This window comes from Haliotis rufescens, unplaced genomic scaffold (assembly GCF_023055435.1).
Source record: "Haliotis rufescens isolate VD_foot unplaced genomic scaffold, xgHalRufe1.0.p SCAF_1, whole genome shotgun sequence".
Lineage (NCBI taxonomy): Eukaryota > Metazoa > Mollusca > Gastropoda > Lepetellida > Haliotidae > Haliotis > Haliotis rufescens.
In genome coordinates, this window is record NW_025963779.1 from 51,789,306 (window position 1) to 51,811,882 (window position 22,577).

Genomic DNA, 22,577 nt, shown 5'->3' on the forward strand with positions numbered 1-22,577 from the left:
GATATCAGGACTCGGGATTTATTGATTGCTAGTCAGTTAATGGTGGGACGCAATTGTCATAATCCTCAGGGGAAAGCGCTTGGGCTGGTGCCCATTGTGGATATGGTCGACTCCAATAGCGGGAGGGATAATAGCGCAGGTAGATTTCTTCCACACCTGAAGGTGGGGAGTCGTTAGGTAGTTCAATACTTACTGTCAATCGCTGCGCTGACTCAGACAACACGCAGCCTGGCCCTGGCCTCGTGTTAAGTTAGGACAACAATTTGTGAAGCTTTCAGCTTTACAAGTGCAGTTTGGTATTGTGCTCTTACTGGACGGAATTGGATTATTGGAAACAGTGTGGTGCAAAGGCTTTAGATTGTGAACATATCGGATTTGAAAAGATTTAATCAGGCAATGGGTAGTAAGATCAAGCCTGGATGTAACGTGTGGGTATTGTCGTGCCACATGGAACAAGTCTGTGTTCAGTTCATAGTCCCAGAACCAAGGTAAAACCATAACACGTAAAACGTGCGGAGCAACAAAAAATACACTAATATCATATGGACCAAACCCGTTTTAAGTATTACTGTAACAGGTTAGTACCATTGTCGTCGAACACTTGTTTAAAACTTATATGTTCTTTAAAACACGATGCTAGGTGTTCATTCATAGGTGCCAAACCAAACCCAAAGTGGATATCTCAAAGGACCATGGTGACCGGCTAAAAGAAGTTCGTATAGCCATATCGGACTTGGACATGGAGTCCCTCTTGAGCAGGGCCCGGAAGCTTGACCGGCGGTTGACCATCAATGTCGGAGGGGTGTCCTACCAGACCCTAAGGAGCACCCTGGAGCGCAAGCCGGGCACCCGTCTTGCCACCATGGCGATCCTTCACGAGCGGGACGAGAGCTGGGACCCCGACTGTAAGGAGTTCTTCTATGACAGACACCCGGGGGTGTTCGCGTCTATCCTGCACTACTACAGAACGGACGAGCTTCACACGGATCATAATATATGTGGCAATATCATACGAGGGGTAAGTCCATGGCAATATTATAATATATTTATTTTTTATTCTTCTTTTTCATCATCATCATCATCATCATCATCATCATCTTCTTCTTCTTCTTCTCATCTTCCTCCTCCTCCCCCTCCTTCTTCTTCTTTCGTGATTGAATGTAAAACGATAGATAGAAAGGATGTTAAAATAGGTAATTATAACAAAATGTAGTCATATACCAAATGTTTTCTGGCATTTATTGTCTGAGCAAAATGTTTTTGAACATAATAGTGAGTTATTTAATTATATTGTGTTATGATATAATATAATTTACAATGCTATACACACAACGTGATAAAAAGTATCTTGCTACTTTATTATTATGGGTAGTTATTATCATTTTATGTAGCCTTTCGTATGATAGTTAGAGGCTGAATGATACATGTATACTATTCGCAATAACATCGACTCTTTGTAAAAGCAACATCAATGATGTTTGTTGCTTCCTCTGTTGCCGAAAAGAAAGAGGCGTTTGGTGCTATTTTTAATGAGCCTCAAATTGTTGATGCTTGCATTATGGCTGAAGTGAACACCTGAAACACATATAATTATGTAATATTTAACATATATAGTTGGGTTTTGATAAACTTCAAGTATAGTCCTATGTTTGAGCTCCATTGTATTTTTTCTTTTCAAAATACTCGTTATTTTAGTCTAATGTATTTACGATGTATAATTGTTAACTTTTGTTTTTAACAAAATTATTCAATGATGGTTTTCCATGAAGCTAGAACAACAGTGTGGCTTTTTGTTGTTGAATGCCCATAGGAAAAGGAAACCTACATGTATATTTCATTAACCTTCGACATCAATTGATGCAGTTCTTGATTTGGCAGCCTTTAAAGGGAACGAAGGTTGTATTATCGCTTTTGAAATGCATCACGTATCTCTGGCACCTGTCTATACTTCCGTCAAACCACATTCTTCAACAGTGATTGTGATAATTGCAATCGTTGATTTGACACATATCTTCAACGTCAAAGTCAGAGAATAACCAGTCTCGATTTTCTGCCGGAACAGATTCTAATGGGCGTAATGGACAAATAGCCGTGAATAAATGGATCACTGAAAATCCCTGATGACACAAGTATGCGGCTGTAACGTGCATGATGTTATGGTTACATTGTCAACGTTAGCAATGTTGGATTCAAGAAATACTGTATCAAAATATCTAAATAATATTTCATATGGAACGTTAGTTTATCAACAGCTTATGTATATTTCGCGGTGGCGTAATATCTCATCGAAACCAGTTAATTTACGAGGTGAGTTGAAATGATTATTGCACTTACATGCACTTTGTGTGTGTGTGTGTGTGTGTGTGTGTGTGTGTGTGTGTTTGTTTGTGTGTGTGTGTGTGTGTGTGTGTGTGTGTGTGTGTGTGTGTGTGTGTGTGTGTGTGTGTGTGTGTGTGTGTGTGTGTGTGTGTGTGTGTGTACTAGTACTTAACATCTATTGGATAATACCATCACATGGCATGGTATTATATAAACGGTAGGAGACGACATCTACTGGTAATATGACGAGATAGGAACAAAACTAAACATATCAGTATATAATATTTTATAGAACAGTTAGAAAATCATTCTAAGTATGACCATATACAAGGTACTGGAGAATACTTCTACTAATATTACGATGCGAGAGCGTAATCTTTATTTGAGTACTGAACATACCACACGCTTTTAGTACATGACAAACATTATTATATAACATCATACCGTTATGCATTTACTAAAGCGTGATATATTTTCTATGTAATATTGCATCATAAATTAACATGGACAGATTGTGCAGTGTATCATAGTTTGTACTGCTAGCAAAGATAAAAATATATTTATATTTGTATGTCAGAATAATTGTGTTTGATGTATCTATTTCTTGACGTTGTGACAAGGATGTATTCATCTTCGACTGCATTTACATCACACAGTTGGCTAATTCTTAGTTCTCCTTAACATTTATAGAGCTTCCTTTTCAATTGATAAATCATGCGATGAGCATCGAATACGAACTAAGCTTATTCTAAATGTCTTTATATTCTCCTCCGTTAATGTTTATATAACCTTTAAACATTAAAAAGCTATTCCATTTATTTGATTCCGATTTGTTTTCCTACCAATCTTGATACATGTCTTTAAATCTTTGTGAAATGCTTTTATAAATTCTGCCGGGAATTCGACCTTTTGGATTTGCCAAATATAACCGTACCCACCCTTAAACAATAAATCTTTTACACTTGTTGCCCCATTTCTTTGCCTATTTTTATCATGTGACACATGTTATATTTGGGATAAATGACATTGTGTATTCATATTTTTATGATGTTGTAACATCATATTATAACATTTCGTAGGTCACCGATAGGATGGCATATTTAATAACATCAGCGAAGATTTAATAACTTTAATGTATCTGCGTCATGAACATGCATCATGATGTAAGATGTATTTGTTTTTACACAAATGGATTTCTTCAATGCAATTCCGTGTACTAGTTCTGTTTGTTCAAAATGATTTAATCTCCATATTTCTACCCCCTATAGAAGTTTTGGATTTACCTGAACATCAACAATTCTAAAGAAATAAGTATGGTTTATGTCTCCAAGAATATTGATGTACTTTGATATATACACACAAACATGCTCGTCGCTATAATCTTGAACGCGTCGTTTCACCTCACCCCGACTTCAACTTGAAATATGTTTTACGAAATACGCATTATTGGATTATCTTTCCACATGAAATATTACGACATAAATCAAGTTATGGTATGCATATTTACTTCTATTATGACAAAAGAACATTTGTCGAAATATTATGATACAAAATACTCTATACATTGAAACTCTTTCAACAGACACATCCTGGTAATATGTCAACGTGGATAATATCCCCATATACACTAGCTAGTTAATTGGTATAAAATCAGTTGCTGAGCGTCAGACTTTGACACGATACGGGACAATATACAAACTGTTGGAGCATATTTCGTCACGAACCAAAGCCTTCTACATGTTGAACGCTGCGAAAGTATGACGACTTGTGAGGTGAAATGGGGTTTAATGTCGCGTTCAAGATGGTTGCACTTATACAGCGACTTGCGTTCGCCTTTGTGTGTGTGGCTGCTCGTGCTAGTCCAGACTGATGCCGATTTTATAGTGTTAGTCCACTGAGACACCATGTCGCGGTTTAACATGAATCCCAATATCTATCATATTTCGACATGACGTATTACCACATTGCGACATGACATATCACATTTGGACATGACATATGATCATAATTCGACTTGACATATTACAATATTTCTATACGACATATTACAACATTTTGACATGATATATTACTTCATTTCGACATGACATATTATCACATTTCGACATGACATCTTTGCACATTTCGACATGACATATTATCACTTCTGACATGACGTATTATCAAATTTTGACATAACGCATTACAACATTTCGACATGACATATTGCACAGTTTTGACACGATATATTACTACATCTCGACATGACATAATACAACATTTTATCATGACATATTACTACATTTTGACTTGACACATTATCACATTTTGACATGATTTGTTGTCAAATTACAACTTTACATATTATTACATATTGACATGACGTATCATCACATTTCGACATTACGCATTACAACATTTCGACATGACATCTTATCACATTGTGACATGACATATCACATTTCAACTTCACATATTATCGCATTTTGACATGACATATTATCACATTTCAACATGTCATATATTTTGACATGACATATTATCACAATTCGACATATCATATTATCACATTTTGCCATGGCATTATTACCACATTTCCTCATGTTACCACCTGTTATCATTCTATTTATAGTTTTGAATGATTTGACATGTATCACCGATCCCTGCATTATCTCACCTTGCAATACGTGTACGTTAAATATTTTTCAATTGTACCTTTCTGTTTGATCTTGCCTCATAATATGTGTGATATAGTCTTTGATCAGATGTCCCAACCATTTTGAACAAACATTTCACATTGAAGATGAAAGACAGCTATAGTTACGTTCATGGTGTATAAACATTATATGCCTCCGACGAGATTATGTTCACTGGTGATATGATCGGAGAGCCCATTATTCCGAAGGCTCGTTATTCTCGGTACCTCTTAGCAAACATATCTAACGTACGCGTGGTTTCACAATCAAATATAGTGTTCTACCATGGCGGACAATATTTCCATCAATAATGCTCCCGTGCATTAAATGGGAGTATCGATGACATATTTATCGGTACATTTGAAATATTGTTTTTGTTATCGACACGAGGAAGAAAATAGAACGCTGATTACCCGATCGTTATATAAGTGATTATTTCATCGCGTTCATATCGAGATAACTATCGAATAGGTTTCCAATCAAGATAATAAAGCCTTCAAGAACGATCAGCTGATCGTGTGACAACAGGTGTGATACAAAGATGACATTCATTTTGTTTGGATGAGGTGTGATACCTTCGGTTAAACACTGTTGAAATTGTTTCGTTACATTCGCAGTTCGTTACTCGCACAACCATTTTCGATTGTTGCTGCAATTGCATTATTCATTAAGCAAAGAAGATTTGATTTGCACCTGGTTGTGTTTCCTTGTGCATGTGCATAACCTTCCGTTGTTTATTATCTGTTGCAATTGCATAGATATCCGATATAAGAGTGAGAATTGTTTTATGCCGCTTTTAGCAATATTCCTGCAATATCACGGCGGGGGGCACCAGAAATGGGCTTCACACATTGTACCATATGGTGAATCCAACCCGGGCCTTCGGCGTGCCGAGTGAATGCTTTAACAGACTGAGTTATTGATCACCATTTCAGTTAAGGATTTTAACCAACCACGGCATCTTATGCATCCATTATGCATTAAGACGTCTTGTTGTATCGGGCAGTTGTTTAACTTGTTAAAAGTTGGAGCAAAGTTGTTTCTTCGCTGGTCGGATTGAGTATATTCAAATAACATGTTTTACATTTTGAGTGCACGGGTATGTCTTTCAGATGCCATTATCAGGAAAGACTCCGTGGACAGCATTACTCAACCCCCTCCCCCCAAACTCCCTTTCTTAATTACGGATTTTTCCTATTTTAATGAAGTAACATTTTTTTATCCAAATTTAAACTCAGGGCTTAAAACGAAAAAGGACAAAAACGCGAAACAAAGAATTTATGTCCTATGTTTAATGAAACAACACTCACAAATAGAATGCGAGAACAACACTTTAACATAGGACATGATCGATTTTCTGTTGAAAAATGAAAACAATAAGTTACAAATACGTTCACAAGTGAAATGACTTATAGTAAATGATTTCATTGAAGTGGGGTCAGCACATCGATGTGCGATGGTCTGATACAAAATCATAAACTGTATTCAGAAATGCGAGTACCTGCACGATTGCTAATGATACTTCAAAGGTGTTTCAAGCAGAGAGAAGCACTTCGTCATAACAAGCTGCAAGAAGTTTTTTCTTAAACCCATAGTGACTGATGGTGTCTTTAATCTAACACCTGATAATTGGCAATAAGATTCTTATTGTACAAAACAGCATTTGTCTGTGTTATGATGCATGGTCTGCTAGCACTCCGGCTTCGCCATTGTTTCCAGCATTGTGTGATGTAGCGGTCGATACCTGTTGTGTACACTTGACCGATGTTGTGCTGCATGGCGGGTCCACCATAATGAATGCGCTTGAATCAATATATTAATATCAGGGTGGTGGGGTGGGGTGGTGTCATGTTTTCAATTTGGGGCAAACTCCTAGTCCGCAATTAAAGTCTGACACTGCAACTGTGAAACCTCGTTGGCCGGACTCCCCAGAAATACATAATCTGTTTCAATATTTTAAAACAACAGCAACAATAATAGTTAATTCTCACGGCGCTACATTATTATTACCCCGGTCTTTTGATCAGTGTGGATTAAAATTTTATTCACATGTTTCCGGTGAGTATCGATCCAGGGTGCCACATGAGGCGTTTACTGTCCTATCTGGTACCCATTCACTGCTGCGTGAACAGGGGACTATTTCGGTCAGAGTTTCTTGCAGAAATAAAAAGCTACATATACCTTGTGGGGCAAGTCATGGATCTCTCACGGAGTGGAAACTTTACAGGCAAAACGGGGAAGTTTGTGAACCAAGTGTCCGGATTGAGGCAGTCCAGTTGACTTGATATATGATGCAAAGCAATTCGTAATTGTGCTAAAATGTATTTCTCTGATTTAGAGAATTATTTGAAAGATAGTACTCCATGAGATTGTTCGATTTCACACCACAATTAGTTCAAGGGGAGCTACAGTGGTCGGGTAAGTTGGGTTGAACGCCGCTTTTACCATTTTTTCTGTTATATCACGATGTGTCAACGGGACGTGGTTCGAGAGCCCAATGTTAGACAGGTCTTAAATATTTACCACCATGAAACTTAGAGGCTAAAATCATTGCCAACACCATAGGTAGGACCCGACATGCTTGTCCATTTTGTGAACACCTGGTGTCTTAATAAATTTACCACCTTGGTGACAACATGAGGCTGATAGGCCAAAAATCATAGCGAGTGAGTGAGTATGGTTTTATGCCGCTTCTAGCAATATTCCAGCAATATCACGGCGGGGGACACCAGAAATGGGCTTCACACATTGTACCCAAGTCGGGATTCGAACCCGGGTCTTCGGCGTGACGAGCGAACGCTTTAACCACTAGACTACCCGACCGCCCCGCCAAAAATCATAGCCGACGCTACCGGTAGGACAGGACATGCTTGTTCGTTTAGTGAACACCTGGTGTCTTTATAAATTTACCTTGGTGACACCTGTCAACATGTGACTGACAGGCCAAAAATCATAACCGACGCTACCGGTAGGACAGGACATGCTTGTTCGTTTAGTGAACATCTAGTGTCGGGATTGTTTCACTAAACATTGATCGCTTCATTTTCTTTAGAGCATGTTTCTTTTCATGTATCTGAGATACGAGTATAACTAACGCTGGATCATCGACGTTCTGATTAGTAGGAGCGAGTATAACCATTGCTCACATGCTGGACATATATGTTGAGGAAATTGCCTGCTTTTGTAGCGGATATATGATACAACTGATCAGAGAATACTCCGTTAATTAGTAATATATTTCATCCCTACTTTGACATTCTACACGAATGTTGACCCAGGTGTGTGTGTGTGTGTGTGTGTGTGTGTGTGTGTGTGTGTGTGTGTGTGTGTGTGTGTGTGTGTGTGTGTGTGTGTGTGTGTGTGTGTCCATAGCTAGTTCATTGGGAAACAAACAATTTTCGTTTGTAAGAAAATATTAACCAAATGTTATATTAACAATAATAATTTTGTTGGGGGGGGGGGGGGGGGGGGGGGGAGGTTAGATGTGTGCATCCCTTTTCTGCATCCGCGTATATGAGGGGAGGGAGCTGAGCAGGTTAGCCTAGTTGTAGTCACGAAGAAGCTATTTCGAACGAAAAACCAATAATAGCAGTACAAACTATATAGCTGTAGAGTTATTGATTATCAGTTTTTTTCTTCATGTATCGAAACTCCACGTCAATTGATATTTTAATATTACAACCCCCAGTGTATCAAAAGCGTGTTTCACTTAGCTTTCCCCATGCCAGGCAAATAGAATAATCTGTACAACACAGAGTAGTATCAGTGTTGAATTGACCAGGGCTGTACTCTACTGCCGACCTTGTTCTGGCAAAATAATTATTCCTTTGAAATTATGCATCATTATTGCTCCGGGTTTGCAGGAACCGATAGAAATTGATAGTGTCCCTTGGGACCCGGTCTGTACATTATATAGTGCTGTTCTTGTTCTCGTTAGTATTGAGAAACGTGCTGAGAATAGGTATGTGATGTGATGGGACAATACTTGTGTGACATTGGTAGTGACACGAGCCAGTTCTGTTGGTCATCCATGCGTCTGATAGTGCTTGCGTTCGATTTGAAAACCCCGCACGACCCGTGTTGACGAGTATAGCCTTGGTTGACCAATGTAAACTGTCATGCTTGGGTTGACCTAAGTTGCCCACACCTACTGAACCTTTGCTGTTCGGTACTCTGGCTAGCAGCCTCCATGTGGCGTTATCGGTAAAAAAAATAGTTACATCTATTGATTCAATCAGGAATAGTGGCAGTCGGGTAGCCTAGTGGTTAAAGCGTTCGCTCGTCACGCCGAAAATTCGGGTTCGATTCCCGACATGGATAAAATGTGTGAAGCCCATTTTTTGTGTTCCCTGCCGTGATATTGCTGGAATATTGATGGAGGGGCGTACAAACATACTCACTCACTCACCCACCCAATCAGGAATAAAGCATTCTAATGAATATAATTAACCAGGTATTGAAAGTATATGCATATGTGACCGTTTCTGTGGTCTAGTGGTGGAGCGTCCGCCCGGAGAGAAAGGTCCGGTGTTCGATCCCCGGCCACGTCATACCAAAAGACGTAAATACATGGTACTTGTTGTTACCCTGCCTGGCGCTCGGCTTTAAGGGGCTAAAACAAGGACTGGTCGGCTCGGAGTCAGTATACTGTGTCTGAGTTGGGTATTCAGGTGGAACTGAGGCATGGGATATCAATGGGCTTGAAACTTGACTCTTTCACCTCACCTCACCTCACATGTATATGTGTATTCTGATATGCTTCAGGGAAGTTTAACTTCCGATTGTTGACATAAATACATTAATATTTAGAATTCTTAATGGAACTTTGATGATGATTCGTTTGATATTGCATATCGTTTGATGTTATAAGCGTTAATTTTAGTCTTGTCGTTTTATGTTCATTGAATAGAAAAGGCACAATGGCAGCTTTGTCAAGCAAAGAATCGCTTCTCATTGTTGTGTGTTATTGCACATGTCTGTTGTGTTTCTCCGTCTCCTGGCAGCCATCATTATATCTAAGGTTTCAGTTTACGTGTTTTATTTCGGATACTGCACTTAGAAATCCTTGATTAACACTAGTTGACTCTAAGTCAATCTAGTCAACCCTGTTGAGGTGACCTCGGTTGTCTCAGGTCACTCAATTTTTAATAATAGTGTCAAATCATGCTTCAGTCAGTCGGATTGTTCCTATGAAGAATAATGTGTTAGTGCTGTGGTAATGCTTTTGTTACAACAGCGCGAATTCAGGCATTGACTTATTGGTGTGTGTACTGTCCGATAATATGACCAGTGTAAAATGGTTAACATAGACACTGAAGCATAAAACACAACAAAAGACCTACTTGGTCATTGACCATCTTCAGATTGAAGCACTACAGACCAATTACCGTGAATATAACAACGACCTTTTTATAGTTGGATATCACAGTCCAGAACGATCATATGAAACAAGGGTAGTAAAGGTCACTGGCCATATTCCGCTGTTTATTCATATGCCAAGCCGTTCTTATTTCAAATAAGTGCTCCTACTGAAAATTAGCTGCGCTCAGAGCTGGGCGTTTACGCTTCGCTATCCGGATTGATCGGAGATTTTCAGAGCCAGAGACCACCGTATGGGTATTAATGAAGGCTGCAGGTGACGTATGTTCAGCTTGCGTGTTTAATGTCGTCAATGTCGTGTTGACGACGTCGATATCGTCCTAGATGTGATGGCAACATGTCTGACATATGTAAATGCCCTACCCGCCCGGCTGTCGTTTGTAGCTTCCACTTCGGCTGGTGCTTGTGATGTGGGACATGGTTTTGTCTGTTGTTATGGCTGGTGCTGACATCTCTACAAGACTTGGGTCTTTAGCAACCCATATTTGTCGTAAGAGGCGACTAACGGGATCGGGTAGTCAGGCTCGATGACTTGGTTGATGCATGTCATTGTATCTCAAGATCATGATGTTAATCACTGGATTGTCTGGTTCAGACTCGATTATGTACAGACAGCCGACATATAGCTGGAATATTACTGAGTGCGGCGTTAAAAAACAAACAAACAAACAAAACAAGACTTGTCTTGATATGAAGTGATGTCGACATGTTCGTGTGTGAACGTTTTTTGCGCGTTGGGATTGCTGTATTGTATTGCTTGTGTATAGGCACACTGTGTACATAAATGCCGGGGAGACGGGTGGTCTAGTGGGTAATTAAGGTGTTCTTCCTCACGAAAAAAGGACGGTGGGGCAGCCTTTTGGTGAATGCGTTCGCTCGTCACGCCGAAGACCCTTGGTCGATTCCTTACATGGGTACAATGTGTGAAGCCCATTTCTGGTGTTCCCGGCCGTGATATTGCTGGAATATTGACAAAAGCGGCGTGAAACCCTACCCTCACTCCTAAATAATGCAGAGAACATGGGTACCTCACTAAAATGGGTACTTAGAAGGTAGCATTAAATATATGCACTGATGCATATGTGAGGGAATGTTATTTTTCGGCGTATTAAGCAATATCACGGCGCCATGTTAACGCTCGAACATGCACCAGAAATAACAATGGGTGACAGTTGAAGCGCAGTTTGAAGCACTCTGAGAGCTATCTGGCCCAACAAGACACAAGCCATTAAGGGCAAAATTACCAAACGGTGTACAATCGTGGCTCGCGTGGCTCTTGTTTCCCTGAGCCTGAGTCAGTGCACGGTCAGTTTTGTATCATGAGTATATACTCAGGTAGCTTTTAGTTTTTAATGCAGTTTTCTTGGCTCTTTAAACTTTTGTGTACACACACACACACACACACACACACACACAAAAACACACACACACACACACACACACACACACACACACACACACACACACACACACACACACACACACACACACACACACACACCCTGACCTACATGGACGTAGTAGACCAAGTGACAGGCATGGTTGATGTGACGTGTTTGAAAACACTATTTGGGGTTAATTAACAGTTAATTAAACTCACTTCAAATACATATCCTGTAAATTGATCTCTTCTATCATACATTAAGCAAATTAATTATTGATATCAATCATCCACGCGTATAGAAATGCACTTTCTGTTACAGTTGTTTCAAAGGAAATTGATAACGTACTTTTTGATTTAATCAATATAGTTTTAGATATAAAGGATAAAACTTCTCAAAGAACGTGTATCCATTTCTAAGTATAACAGTGTAAAAACATATATTTATTTTCGTTTCGGACAATCGATTCCATCGACCAGATTAAATCCCACGATAAGCCCTAAATCACGATACACTCTTTGTTATAACTTTAACCAGGAAGTGGGTAGACCTAAAAGCTGGAATCGATCCCTGAAGCGGAAATGGTGAACACCGTTGTTTCGTGAGTTGCTTGGTAAGACCCGGTGAGTCAGGCTTGAGTTCGGCAGGATTGTGTTCGGCAGGATTGTGTTCGGCAGGATTTTGTTCGGCAGGATTGAGTTCGGCAGGCACACGCCGAGATTGCGCCCTATTCCGGCCAGGCTGCAAATCTCGTGCCCGACACAAACGATTTACAATTATGTATTATTCAGAGGAACTTTCGTAATATATCCTCAGTTACTAGGCATTGTTAAGTACAAGCACGGATAATGCACCGGTCGATATAACGTATGCTGTTGATCGAATAGCGAACGCCTGATAGCACAGATACATGCGTAGCGGATAAATCTGGATTGGGTGAAAGTAAACTTTTTACACACATCTATAAGTAATCGTTCAATGATTCGGACATTTTATTATCTGTTCAATGTTTAAATGTACCTGCAATGGTATGTTTTACTGTGCAGATAAGATATTTGAAATTAAAAATTCATTGTTTGGCCAGGACGTTCTGCAGATGCATTCAGATCAGTATGTACCCACATGTATATGTTTATAGTTCTATTAGTAAATTTGTTTTGAGCTTGTCTCAGTTATCGATTACGACTTAAAATTTACACACAGGCAATTAAGATAATGCGTGATGTGTCGCTCACCCTTTGTCAGAACACATACATATGACGTCGTTTATAGGGTCCCCATGGCAATCATGGTGTTTACTTGTACACGTTTATTGCTGTAAATATTTATATACAAACCATTTCGCATCTGTCTGTTTGTTATGAAAACGTTACAGGTCACATAACCCGTTGACATATTTACACGCAATACAATTCTGTGTGTGTTCTCGGTGATTCTGAAGACGTACACCAGATGAACATCATCCGATGAACATCATCAGATGAATATTTCATGCTTGGCAACCGTACACACAAGTGAAAGCATTGTATTGTTTGATATATAATACATGACCAGACGCCATGCTATTGTTATTTCAACTCTTTGCTATGATGCGTACTATCATTTTAGAATTGCATACAAACAAGTGTTACTATGTTGCCAACAAAACCTTTACTCTACCATGACAGCAAGACGGACAAAGTGCATTTGTTATGTAAACTATTGTCAACTATTGTTGAAGAAACATTGATTAGGTCGGCCATATTCAGTAGTTTTAATGCCTCATCTCGTTTTGATATTGACATTACCGTATTGATTTATATAAGGATGTTTGCTTCCCTGCCAAGACTTATATTAATTTTAAGGTGTTTTTCGTCTGTTTTGCACGATCAAATAGGTTTCCTTGTTAGGAGTGTACTTCAAACTGTGCGGATATGTATTTAGTGGCATTTGAATTCCAGGCAAAGCCCTTTCAGTGTCGACCATGCATTCATGACACTGTATGCTTAGATGTCACAACCTACCTACGTGCAATGTCCAGAAAGAGATCCCTTTATGGCACACAAATTGATTTTGGAAATTGTTTGAATTTTCCCAAATTATAATAACATTAACCGAATTGTTTTTCGAATCACAATCTTTACATGAAATTGGTTTGTGTTTAATATATCGAAAGCTCGTTTGCTTATACAATTTTTAAGTTTGCATAACTGGGCTGGGAATGGTTTCAATATCAGTATGGTTTTATAAGAGTATAAAATAAGAGTATAAAACAAGTGAAAGAGGAAACAATTGACTGCACTTAGTAACACTGTGATCAATTTCGAACCGCTATGAAATGGATCAAGTCGATTTACATGATTATGGAGATCAATAATCGATCCCAAGGCTTGATTGTTTATAAGAGAACACTGCTTAAGGACCTACCGAGAAACACGTGACCAGATGAGAACATAGAAGGTATGGGGAGATTTATAACAACACGTCACACAGTTGTTTTCGCCATGGTTCTACCTACACCAACGTTGCTTTTGTCCCGTATCCCTGATTGAACGATCATTAGAAACCACATCAATACATCAGTACCACGTCGACCTTAAAGATACAATGCGCCATGGATACAAACAAGCCGTTGACAGCGTTAGCATGGACTAGAACAACAGGGTTCGAAAATACACAACGACAGCCAGACCCCATATGCACAAAGTGAGCTTATCGCCCTATTTTTTGTCAATGTTATAGTATATATGCGTTACGAAAGTATTAGGGCTAAACTCGCTTTACAGAACGGGGCTCGCATCAGTACTGATAGGTTCCCATTATCCATAATCAATCGACATTGTGTCTAACCGATTCTCATTTTGATCAACACACAGTGCAAGGTACTGGGTATCTATTATTCATTCAGAGATTGCTGAATGAGTTGCAAGACAAACGAATGATAATAAATCTTTAACCTTAAGTGACAGGCAAGCCAGAGGATCTATTCAGTCGATGGCGGTAATGTCGGGGTATACAATGAAGGAGTGATTTGGGTAGCTGGAAATATCCCGCACCAACTTGACATCTTTCAACAACAGTATCATGAAAGAGACCCCAAAGTAATTTTAGTTTTTAAAAACAATTTAGTTTTTAATAAGTTCCACTTTCATTATATACCTTGACGGTTTTTAGTATATCGATTGTATTGACGTCTTGGTGACGGTGGCAACAAGAACAGTATAGTCAACGACTATATCAACGTTACCAGTTTTTCAAAGTGTTTTTATAATGCTGTTCCGTGGTTCTACTTGAAGCAAACCACGTTGATGATATTTTCTCGAGCACATTTTTGTGTTAAATGTTTCTTTTTATGAATGGATACATTGTGGAAAATATCGTAAAAGAGGATGGTCATGCAATATTCTGATCTTCACAAAGTTTATCTGTTTAAAAACTTTAGATGTAATTGATTAAGTCAGGCATATTTTACATATAGAGGTGAGGTGAGTGAGGTGAAATGGGATTCACGTCGCGTTCAAGATTATTGCACGTTCAGAGCCACGTACATGCACGTGCGTGCGTGAGTGTGTGCGTGCGTGCGTGCGTGCGTGTCTGTCTGTTCTTGTCTATTACTAGTCAGAACTAATGCCGGTTTTATAGTGCTTAACCTCTGAGATACCCTGCAGCACAAAAACATGGATACCCCACTCAGACACAATCTGCTGACACCGAGCTAACCAGTCCTTGTTTTAATCTCTTAATGCCAAGCGCCAGGGATGGTAACTTGCAACAAGTGCCATCTAACGAGGATCGAACCTCGAACTTTCACTCGCCGAGCAAACGCTCTATCCTCTTAGACAACGGGGGAGACATTACTATGACCCAGGCTTACATGTGCTGGTATTTTGTATGGAGATTACAGATGGGGTTTTTTCAAGTACAGCTGCAAGACAAGATTTTTGAAAATTAAAACGTATATATCTTTTTAGAGAAAACCACGTTACAACAATATATTTCTTGTGCCAGGCAATTTTTTTTTCAACTGTAAAATCTTTTAATTTTTTTTTTATTTTTGTGATAAAATCCAAGGCCCCTGTCAGGTAAACTTTGTCTTGTTAGTCTACAGGTCCTCTCATCAAATGGTCGGTCCCTAAGACACATGAATCTGTCAACCTGTGGTATTACTGAAATACTGTTCAAAGAGGCGTTGAACCCAACTCACTCACTCATGCATGGGTAGTTATCATAATAGTATGGATATATGGTACCCAGTATGATCCAAGTTGAAACTGGTTAATGAAGTAAATACAGTAAACTACGGTTATAACGAACACGCTTATAACGAACTGACGGATATAACGAACTTACTTTTGGGTCCCGACTATTTGCTGTAGTTATACTGTGTATATGCTTATAACGAACTACAATTATAACGAACTAAAATAAGTAGTCCCTTTGAGTTCGTTATAACCGTACTTTACTGTAAATACATTTGTGGGGAATCGGCGCACCCTTTGACATCTCTTTATCCTGACTTGTTTCCATGTTTCTCACATAATCCGTCGAGGTCATGATCCTCTACAGCTAGTCATCTACCGCAGAGCTCATAGACCACCAGCTCCAGAACATAGACGCGCGGCTCATGTGTGAACTCTTCATTTTGGGCGTACGACGGGAAGGATTTTGCAACATTATTTACGGCAACGTCAGGCAATCGTTTAGTGAGTGACTGAGTGAGTGAGTGAGTATGCTTTTACGCCGCTTTTAACAATATTCCAGCAATATCATGGCGGGGGACACCAGAAATGGGCTTCACACACTGTACCCATCGGGAATCGAACCGGGGTCTTCAGCGTGACGAGCGAACACTTTAACCACTAGGCTACCCGACCGCCCCAGCAATCGTTTAGAGATCACTATGACCATAAATGCCAATCAGTGATGTCATCGCCTTGTGTTTTATGTATATTTATGCCGTTTATCGTTGTTGTTTATTGTATTCTCTAATTACGGCACTTTCGTGATGACTGGCTAGGCCATTGCTCTCACGCCGCAGTTCAATTGTGTACGTTTGCGTCCCTTAAACGTAAAAGGATCCGCTGCTCGTGGGTTCGAATCATTCTCTCCGATTATGTTCCGGGGTGTGTGAGTATCATACCCCTTTCGTCACAAACTCCCAAGCCCTTCGTCAGTTCGGACTTTCCTCTCACCGGTACCTGACGTCCGTGGTATAAGTGAAACTATTTCAAGTGCGCTCGACAAAACTCACTCACTTTCCATTGCATACAGAATGTTCTAGAATACCTTTTGACGTAATTATTTTTCTTTGAACAACATAAATCCTTTTGAGGTTTAAACAATCGTTATCGATCAACTACGCTGGCTAGCGTTTTAGTCGATATAATTTATAGGAATGGGAGGTCACGCAGCTCTTAAAACAATCGATATGGTAAAAAAACCCTCGGCTATATGGGGGTATTCATCCTCTGTGTTATCTTCAGTGGCTAGTACACTACCGCCTTCAAACAGTAAATAATGATTTATGTCACTATGGTTCTCAGCATATGGAAAATATTTAATCTCTGGCCAAAGCTCTAGCTCCCAATGACGTATGCTGATTACACAGGAAAGGCGTTATTAAGCGTTTGATGAGACATCATGTCACGTTCCAAGGCCCGGTTCCATACACCGATCGTAGACACGACTAGATCAACATCTCTGTTAAAGAACGGGAGTGACGATACTCGTAGATTTGAAATCGCGTCCTGAAATAAGGACATAGTCTGTCTTACAGACCCTGATACAAATAAACATCAAATACAGCCCATGCAAGTCTATAATGTTTGGCAAGTCTAGATCACTGCGGTATCTGAAAATCAAGAGAGTCACTGGGCTCCTTTTTATTATACTTTTATTAAGATAACTGAACAATTGTTTTTTTTTGTACGATATGTTCATTTTAGAGAATAGATGCTAGTCTGATAAGGACAGTGCGGTATATGATATACATCGCGTTGAGATCATGGCCTGAAATTAGTTGGTTGGTTGGTTGTTTAACGCCGAACTCAGCAATATTCCAGCTATATGACGGCGGTCTGTAAATAATCGAGACTGGACCAGCCAATCCAGTGATTGATATCATGAGCATCGACCCACGCAATTGGGATTGATGACATGCATCAACCAAGTCAGCAAGCCTGACCACCCGATCCCGTTAGTCGCCTTTTACGACAAGCATAGTCGCCTTTTACGGCAAGCATGGGTTGCTGAAGACCTATTCTACCCCAGATCTTCACGGGTCCCTGAAATTAGCCTAGTTCTGTATACGATACCCGTATAGTTCAGATCTCGTCCTTAAATAAGCCCAGTCGCGAATTCGATATACGATGCAAATACGATGACTGTAGTAAATACGTGATATCTTTACTTAATCCTCAGTCACAACTGACCCCTCAGCCTTACTACCATTCCCATGACAACATTAAAACACATGTACATGACATCACAATCAAGAAGAACATAATATTATATCATACCGTAACTAAGGATACATGTCTGTACATTCTACACTATGTGAGATGGAACAAACTGGCATTATTCTTGTCGCCCTTCTTGCATACCACCTCTAGTAAAGTAACCTCATCACAATACGATGTCGTAGATTTGAGATCGCACCCTAAATAAGCCAAGTCCGAAATACGATAGTCGTAGAACTGAGATCGCGTCCTGAATAATCCCATTCCCGCATATGATAGTCGAAGTGTTAAGTTCGCGCCTTTAAATAAGCCCAGTCCCGAAAACGATAGTCGTGGATTTGACATCGCGTCCTGAATTAAGCCCAGTCCTAAATACGACAGATGTAGAAAATAGATCGCGTTCCAAAAAAAGCCCAGTCCCAAATACGATAGTCGTAGATTTGGCTTCGTGCCCTAAATGAGCCCAGTCCTAAATATGATAGTCGCAGAGTTAAGATCGCGCCCTGAAATAAGCTCAGTCCCAAACACGATAGTCGTAGGGCTGAGATCGCGTCCTGAAATAGCACATTGCCGTTTACGATATACCTCGCTTTGAGATCGTGTCCTGATATAAGCCTATCCCTGGGTACGATAGTCGTAGAGTTGAGATCGCACATAAATAAAAGGGAAACCTGCTGTTCACACCGAAGGCCTGGGTTCGATTCCCCACATGGGTACAGTGTGTGAATCCCAGTTCCGGTGTCCCCCGCCATGATATTGCTGGAATATTGCTGGAACATTGCATGCTGTGTGGTCATACAAGTGACATCCTGGAGAGAAGAGCGAATGGAAAACAGTAGAGATATCCATGAATAAGATTCCATGTGGATATGCGGTTTCAGTGGTATCGTGCAGCACCTGCTCTGCTTGTATTGTGTGTAGACAAAGGAAACTTATCTTGTGGCACAGATCGATCAACTTTCCATGTTATAGGGACTATGAACGTCAGATGTGCTTTCAGAGGGGCGTCAATAAACACGTTTTTTCGGCTCTGGTCCGGGGGAAAGTTGAAGGACGGGAGCTGACCAGTGCTGTTCGTCGTGATGTAGTTTAGTTGGAGTGAGTAATATAAGTTAGTTGGTTGGTTTGTTGTTTAACGCCGCACTCAGCAATATTCCAGCCATATGACGGCGGTCTGTTAATAATCGAGTCTGGACCAGACATTCCACTGATTGATACCATGAGCATCGAGCAATATTCCAGCAATATCACGGAGGGGGACACCAGAAATGGGCTTCACACATTGTACCCATGTATGAAATCGAACCCACGTCTTCGGCGTGATGAGCGAACGCTGTAACCACTAGGCCATCCCACCGTACCGTAATAAAGCTGTAAAAAGTGCTGACTGCTATAAAACAACAGTTCTGAAGGCAGGCAGATTATACCACTGACCTGACCTAATGCACCCCAAACTACCGCCACCTTTCGTATCTATTTATATACTTAATCCCCAATCTGCGTCGCACAGATCCCTAATCTGCGTCGTACGGGTTCCGCTGGTATTCTGAACCCATGCATGGAGACCTCCCGCGGGGCTGTCGATTATGTCGTCACTACTCAGCTTTAGCCAGTTTACAATACCCCCATCGACGCAGCAAAGTCACATTTGCCATGACAGCCCCTGTCAGCCACCGCGCCACGCAGTCAATATCTCCTGCGATGGAAACCCGCGGTAGTCGGCATGTAAGACGTTGCCATTGTGCATGTCATTACATCATCTTGCCACCAGTCCATTAAGTGTTACTATTCATAGTAGGACAACAAAGGTAACCGCCCGATTACCTCCCATTAACATTACCATTAACCCTTTGTAATGTAGGAGTATTGCAAACGCTTTAAAGAAACATTACACGATGTCTTGTTCATTAACATCCCACATAACAATTAGATACACATGCCTGCATGGCGTTCCAAAGCAACCTCTCCCTTGCATAGGACCACTCAGTGTCTTGCTTTGTTTCCTCCATTAGCATTAACGGTAACCTTTTGTAACGTGTTTTGTATAGTTTTATAGTAACACTTAAAGATGGCAGCGGGGTAGCCTCGTGGTTAAAGCGTTCGCTCGTCCCGCCGAGGACCCGGTTTTGAATCCTCACATGGATTCAATGCATGAAGCTCATTTCAGGTGTCCACTGCATTGATATTGCTGGAACATTGCTAAATGCGGCCTAAAACTATACTCATTCACATTTTTATGGATAAGAACTTCCCTGATATACTCTTACAGCTAAATAGAACGATTACACACAAAATAATAATGCCAGCTCGAGTGTTCAAATGATATGGCTGAAATATTGCTGAAGTGGCGTAAATCACTGATCCCACGGGATATCTAAGGAAGATTTTTTGAGTGATTCACGCCGCTCCAGCATTATTTCAGCCATATCACGGCGTCAAATGAAAGAGCCAAATGTTTGACCACTATATACGGACATGTCACGTGTGATCATTATGTTCATCTTGGAATTGATCGTTGTTTCGAATCCAGATTCACTCCGAATATGAATTGTGATCTGGCAACATCATTGCCGTGTTTATTTGTTTAATCAAAGTTGTTGACGTCATCTCTAATTAAAACTCATCGCCGTGTTAAAAACGACGTTCAATCTCGGGCACAAAATAGCTCCCGACAGTTCACACCAGGATTACCTAGGAATATGTAGGCCGTATCTATAAACACATAAAGTTTCTCACAAAACCCCAAGGTCAACAAATCAGCCCAATCTTCAGAGGAACGATGAAAGCTAACTTAGTTTCCTAATTTCAGACGCGATGGGGTAGTCAATTGGTTAAAGCGTTCCCGCGTCACACCGAAGGCCCGGGTTTGATTCCCACATAGGTATAATGTGTGCAGCCCATTTCTGGTGTCCCACGCCGTGATGTTGCTGGAAAATTGCTAAAAGATTCGTAAAAACACACTCACTCCAAATTTCATTTCAAGCGGGTTCCATTAAGAAGTTGGTAAAACGACGAACTTTGGTGATATTTCCGATGTTATATCCAACATCAAACTGTTTTAACGATCCCAGCTTTGAAGATGGCTCTGTTGTTTCTTATAATATATCAACATTGTCACGGGTGCTATTTTTGTGACTTAATAAGCTGAAAATCGGCGGATATCCTAAAATACTCCGATATGAAGTCAGTGTATAAATGTGAATGATGGGGCTTACGATAAGAAGATGCAGATGTCCTTGTTTGCCTGGCATCAATACAGTGCGTGCTTTATTTCGGCGTTGACAAGGGGACAACGTGGACGGTTTGGAACGACATCGCCCACGCGGAAATATGTCCACGGGCTGGACAACGTTGTATCGCGTATCATCCTTTGGCATCGAAGTAGTTTCTCAATTATCTGTTATTAGCTCCCTGGAAATGTCCCTGTTTGATTTATTGAATGACACTTGTCGATAATAAACCTTCACCTCAATCATGACAGACCGTTCTGTTGGAGGAGATCAAAAGTTAACGCCAATCGTTTTGAAACGGAATATTGCAATATCGAGTGGAGTCAACATCTTGAATCTAATTGATTCGGACAACCCTGAAAAACATCTAGGCTATATAATCTCATTACAGCAGTACCTGCACAACATCTACTGTATCCCGCGTAGAAGCCATTATGTGGATGGCATTGACACCAGGAAAGCACAGAAATTAAATGTCGAATTACTTGAACACTCCCTATGGAGGTTGACTGCAAGTGAACACCCACCAGGGAGAGTTACTACACTCGAACACCAATCAGTGAGGCTTTCTACACGTGAACACCCGTAAAGGATGCTTAATATACGTGAACACCCGTAAAGGATGCTTAATACACGTGATCACCCGTAAAGGATGCTTAATACACGTGAACAGCCATCAGGGAGGCTCTCTGCACGTGAACACCCGCAAAGGATGCTTATACACGTTAACACCTATCAGGGAGGCTTTCTGCACGTGAACACCCTTGAGGGAGGCTTAATACACGTGAACACCCGTCATGGGGTTTTCTACACGTAGACACCCTTGAGGGAGTTACGCTTTACGTGAACACCATTCAGTGAGGTTAAGTACAACCACCCGAAAGGATGCTAGCTTAATCGTAAGAAATCCCTTCAGTTAAAAATACGTCACGCGCAAATCAGTGACGCAAATTTACTTCACGTTAAGAAAGCATACTAAGGGAAATACAACGTCTGGAGAACTTACTGCGTGTGAACAAACGCTAGGAGAATTAACGTCACGTGAACAAACGCTGTGAGAATTTACGTCACTTGAACAAACGTTGGGAGATTTTACAAACCCTGCGAAAACTTACAGAATGGGGAAAAAACGCCAGGTTAACTTCCCGCACCCAT

The 22,577-nt window shown here is 40.4% G+C and overlaps 1 protein-coding gene across 2 annotated transcripts in view; it reads left to right on the plus strand.

Annotated features, from left to right (window-relative positions):
• The first annotated feature begins 69 nt into the window (after positions 1-69).
• Positions 70-22,577, plus strand: part of LOC124131342 (potassium voltage-gated channel protein Shaw-like) — a 54,421-nt gene continuing 31,913 nt past the window's right edge. The window contains exon 1 of one of the 2 annotated variants that reach the window (XM_048397609.1): positions 70-1,018. In XM_048397609.1, the coding sequence (XP_048253566.1) occupies positions 740-1,018 (279 nt within the window). In that variant the 5' untranslated portion in view covers positions 70-739. The remainder of the gene's footprint in view (positions 1,019-22,577) is intronic. The other variant, XM_046494559.2, reaches the window with a different exon arrangement.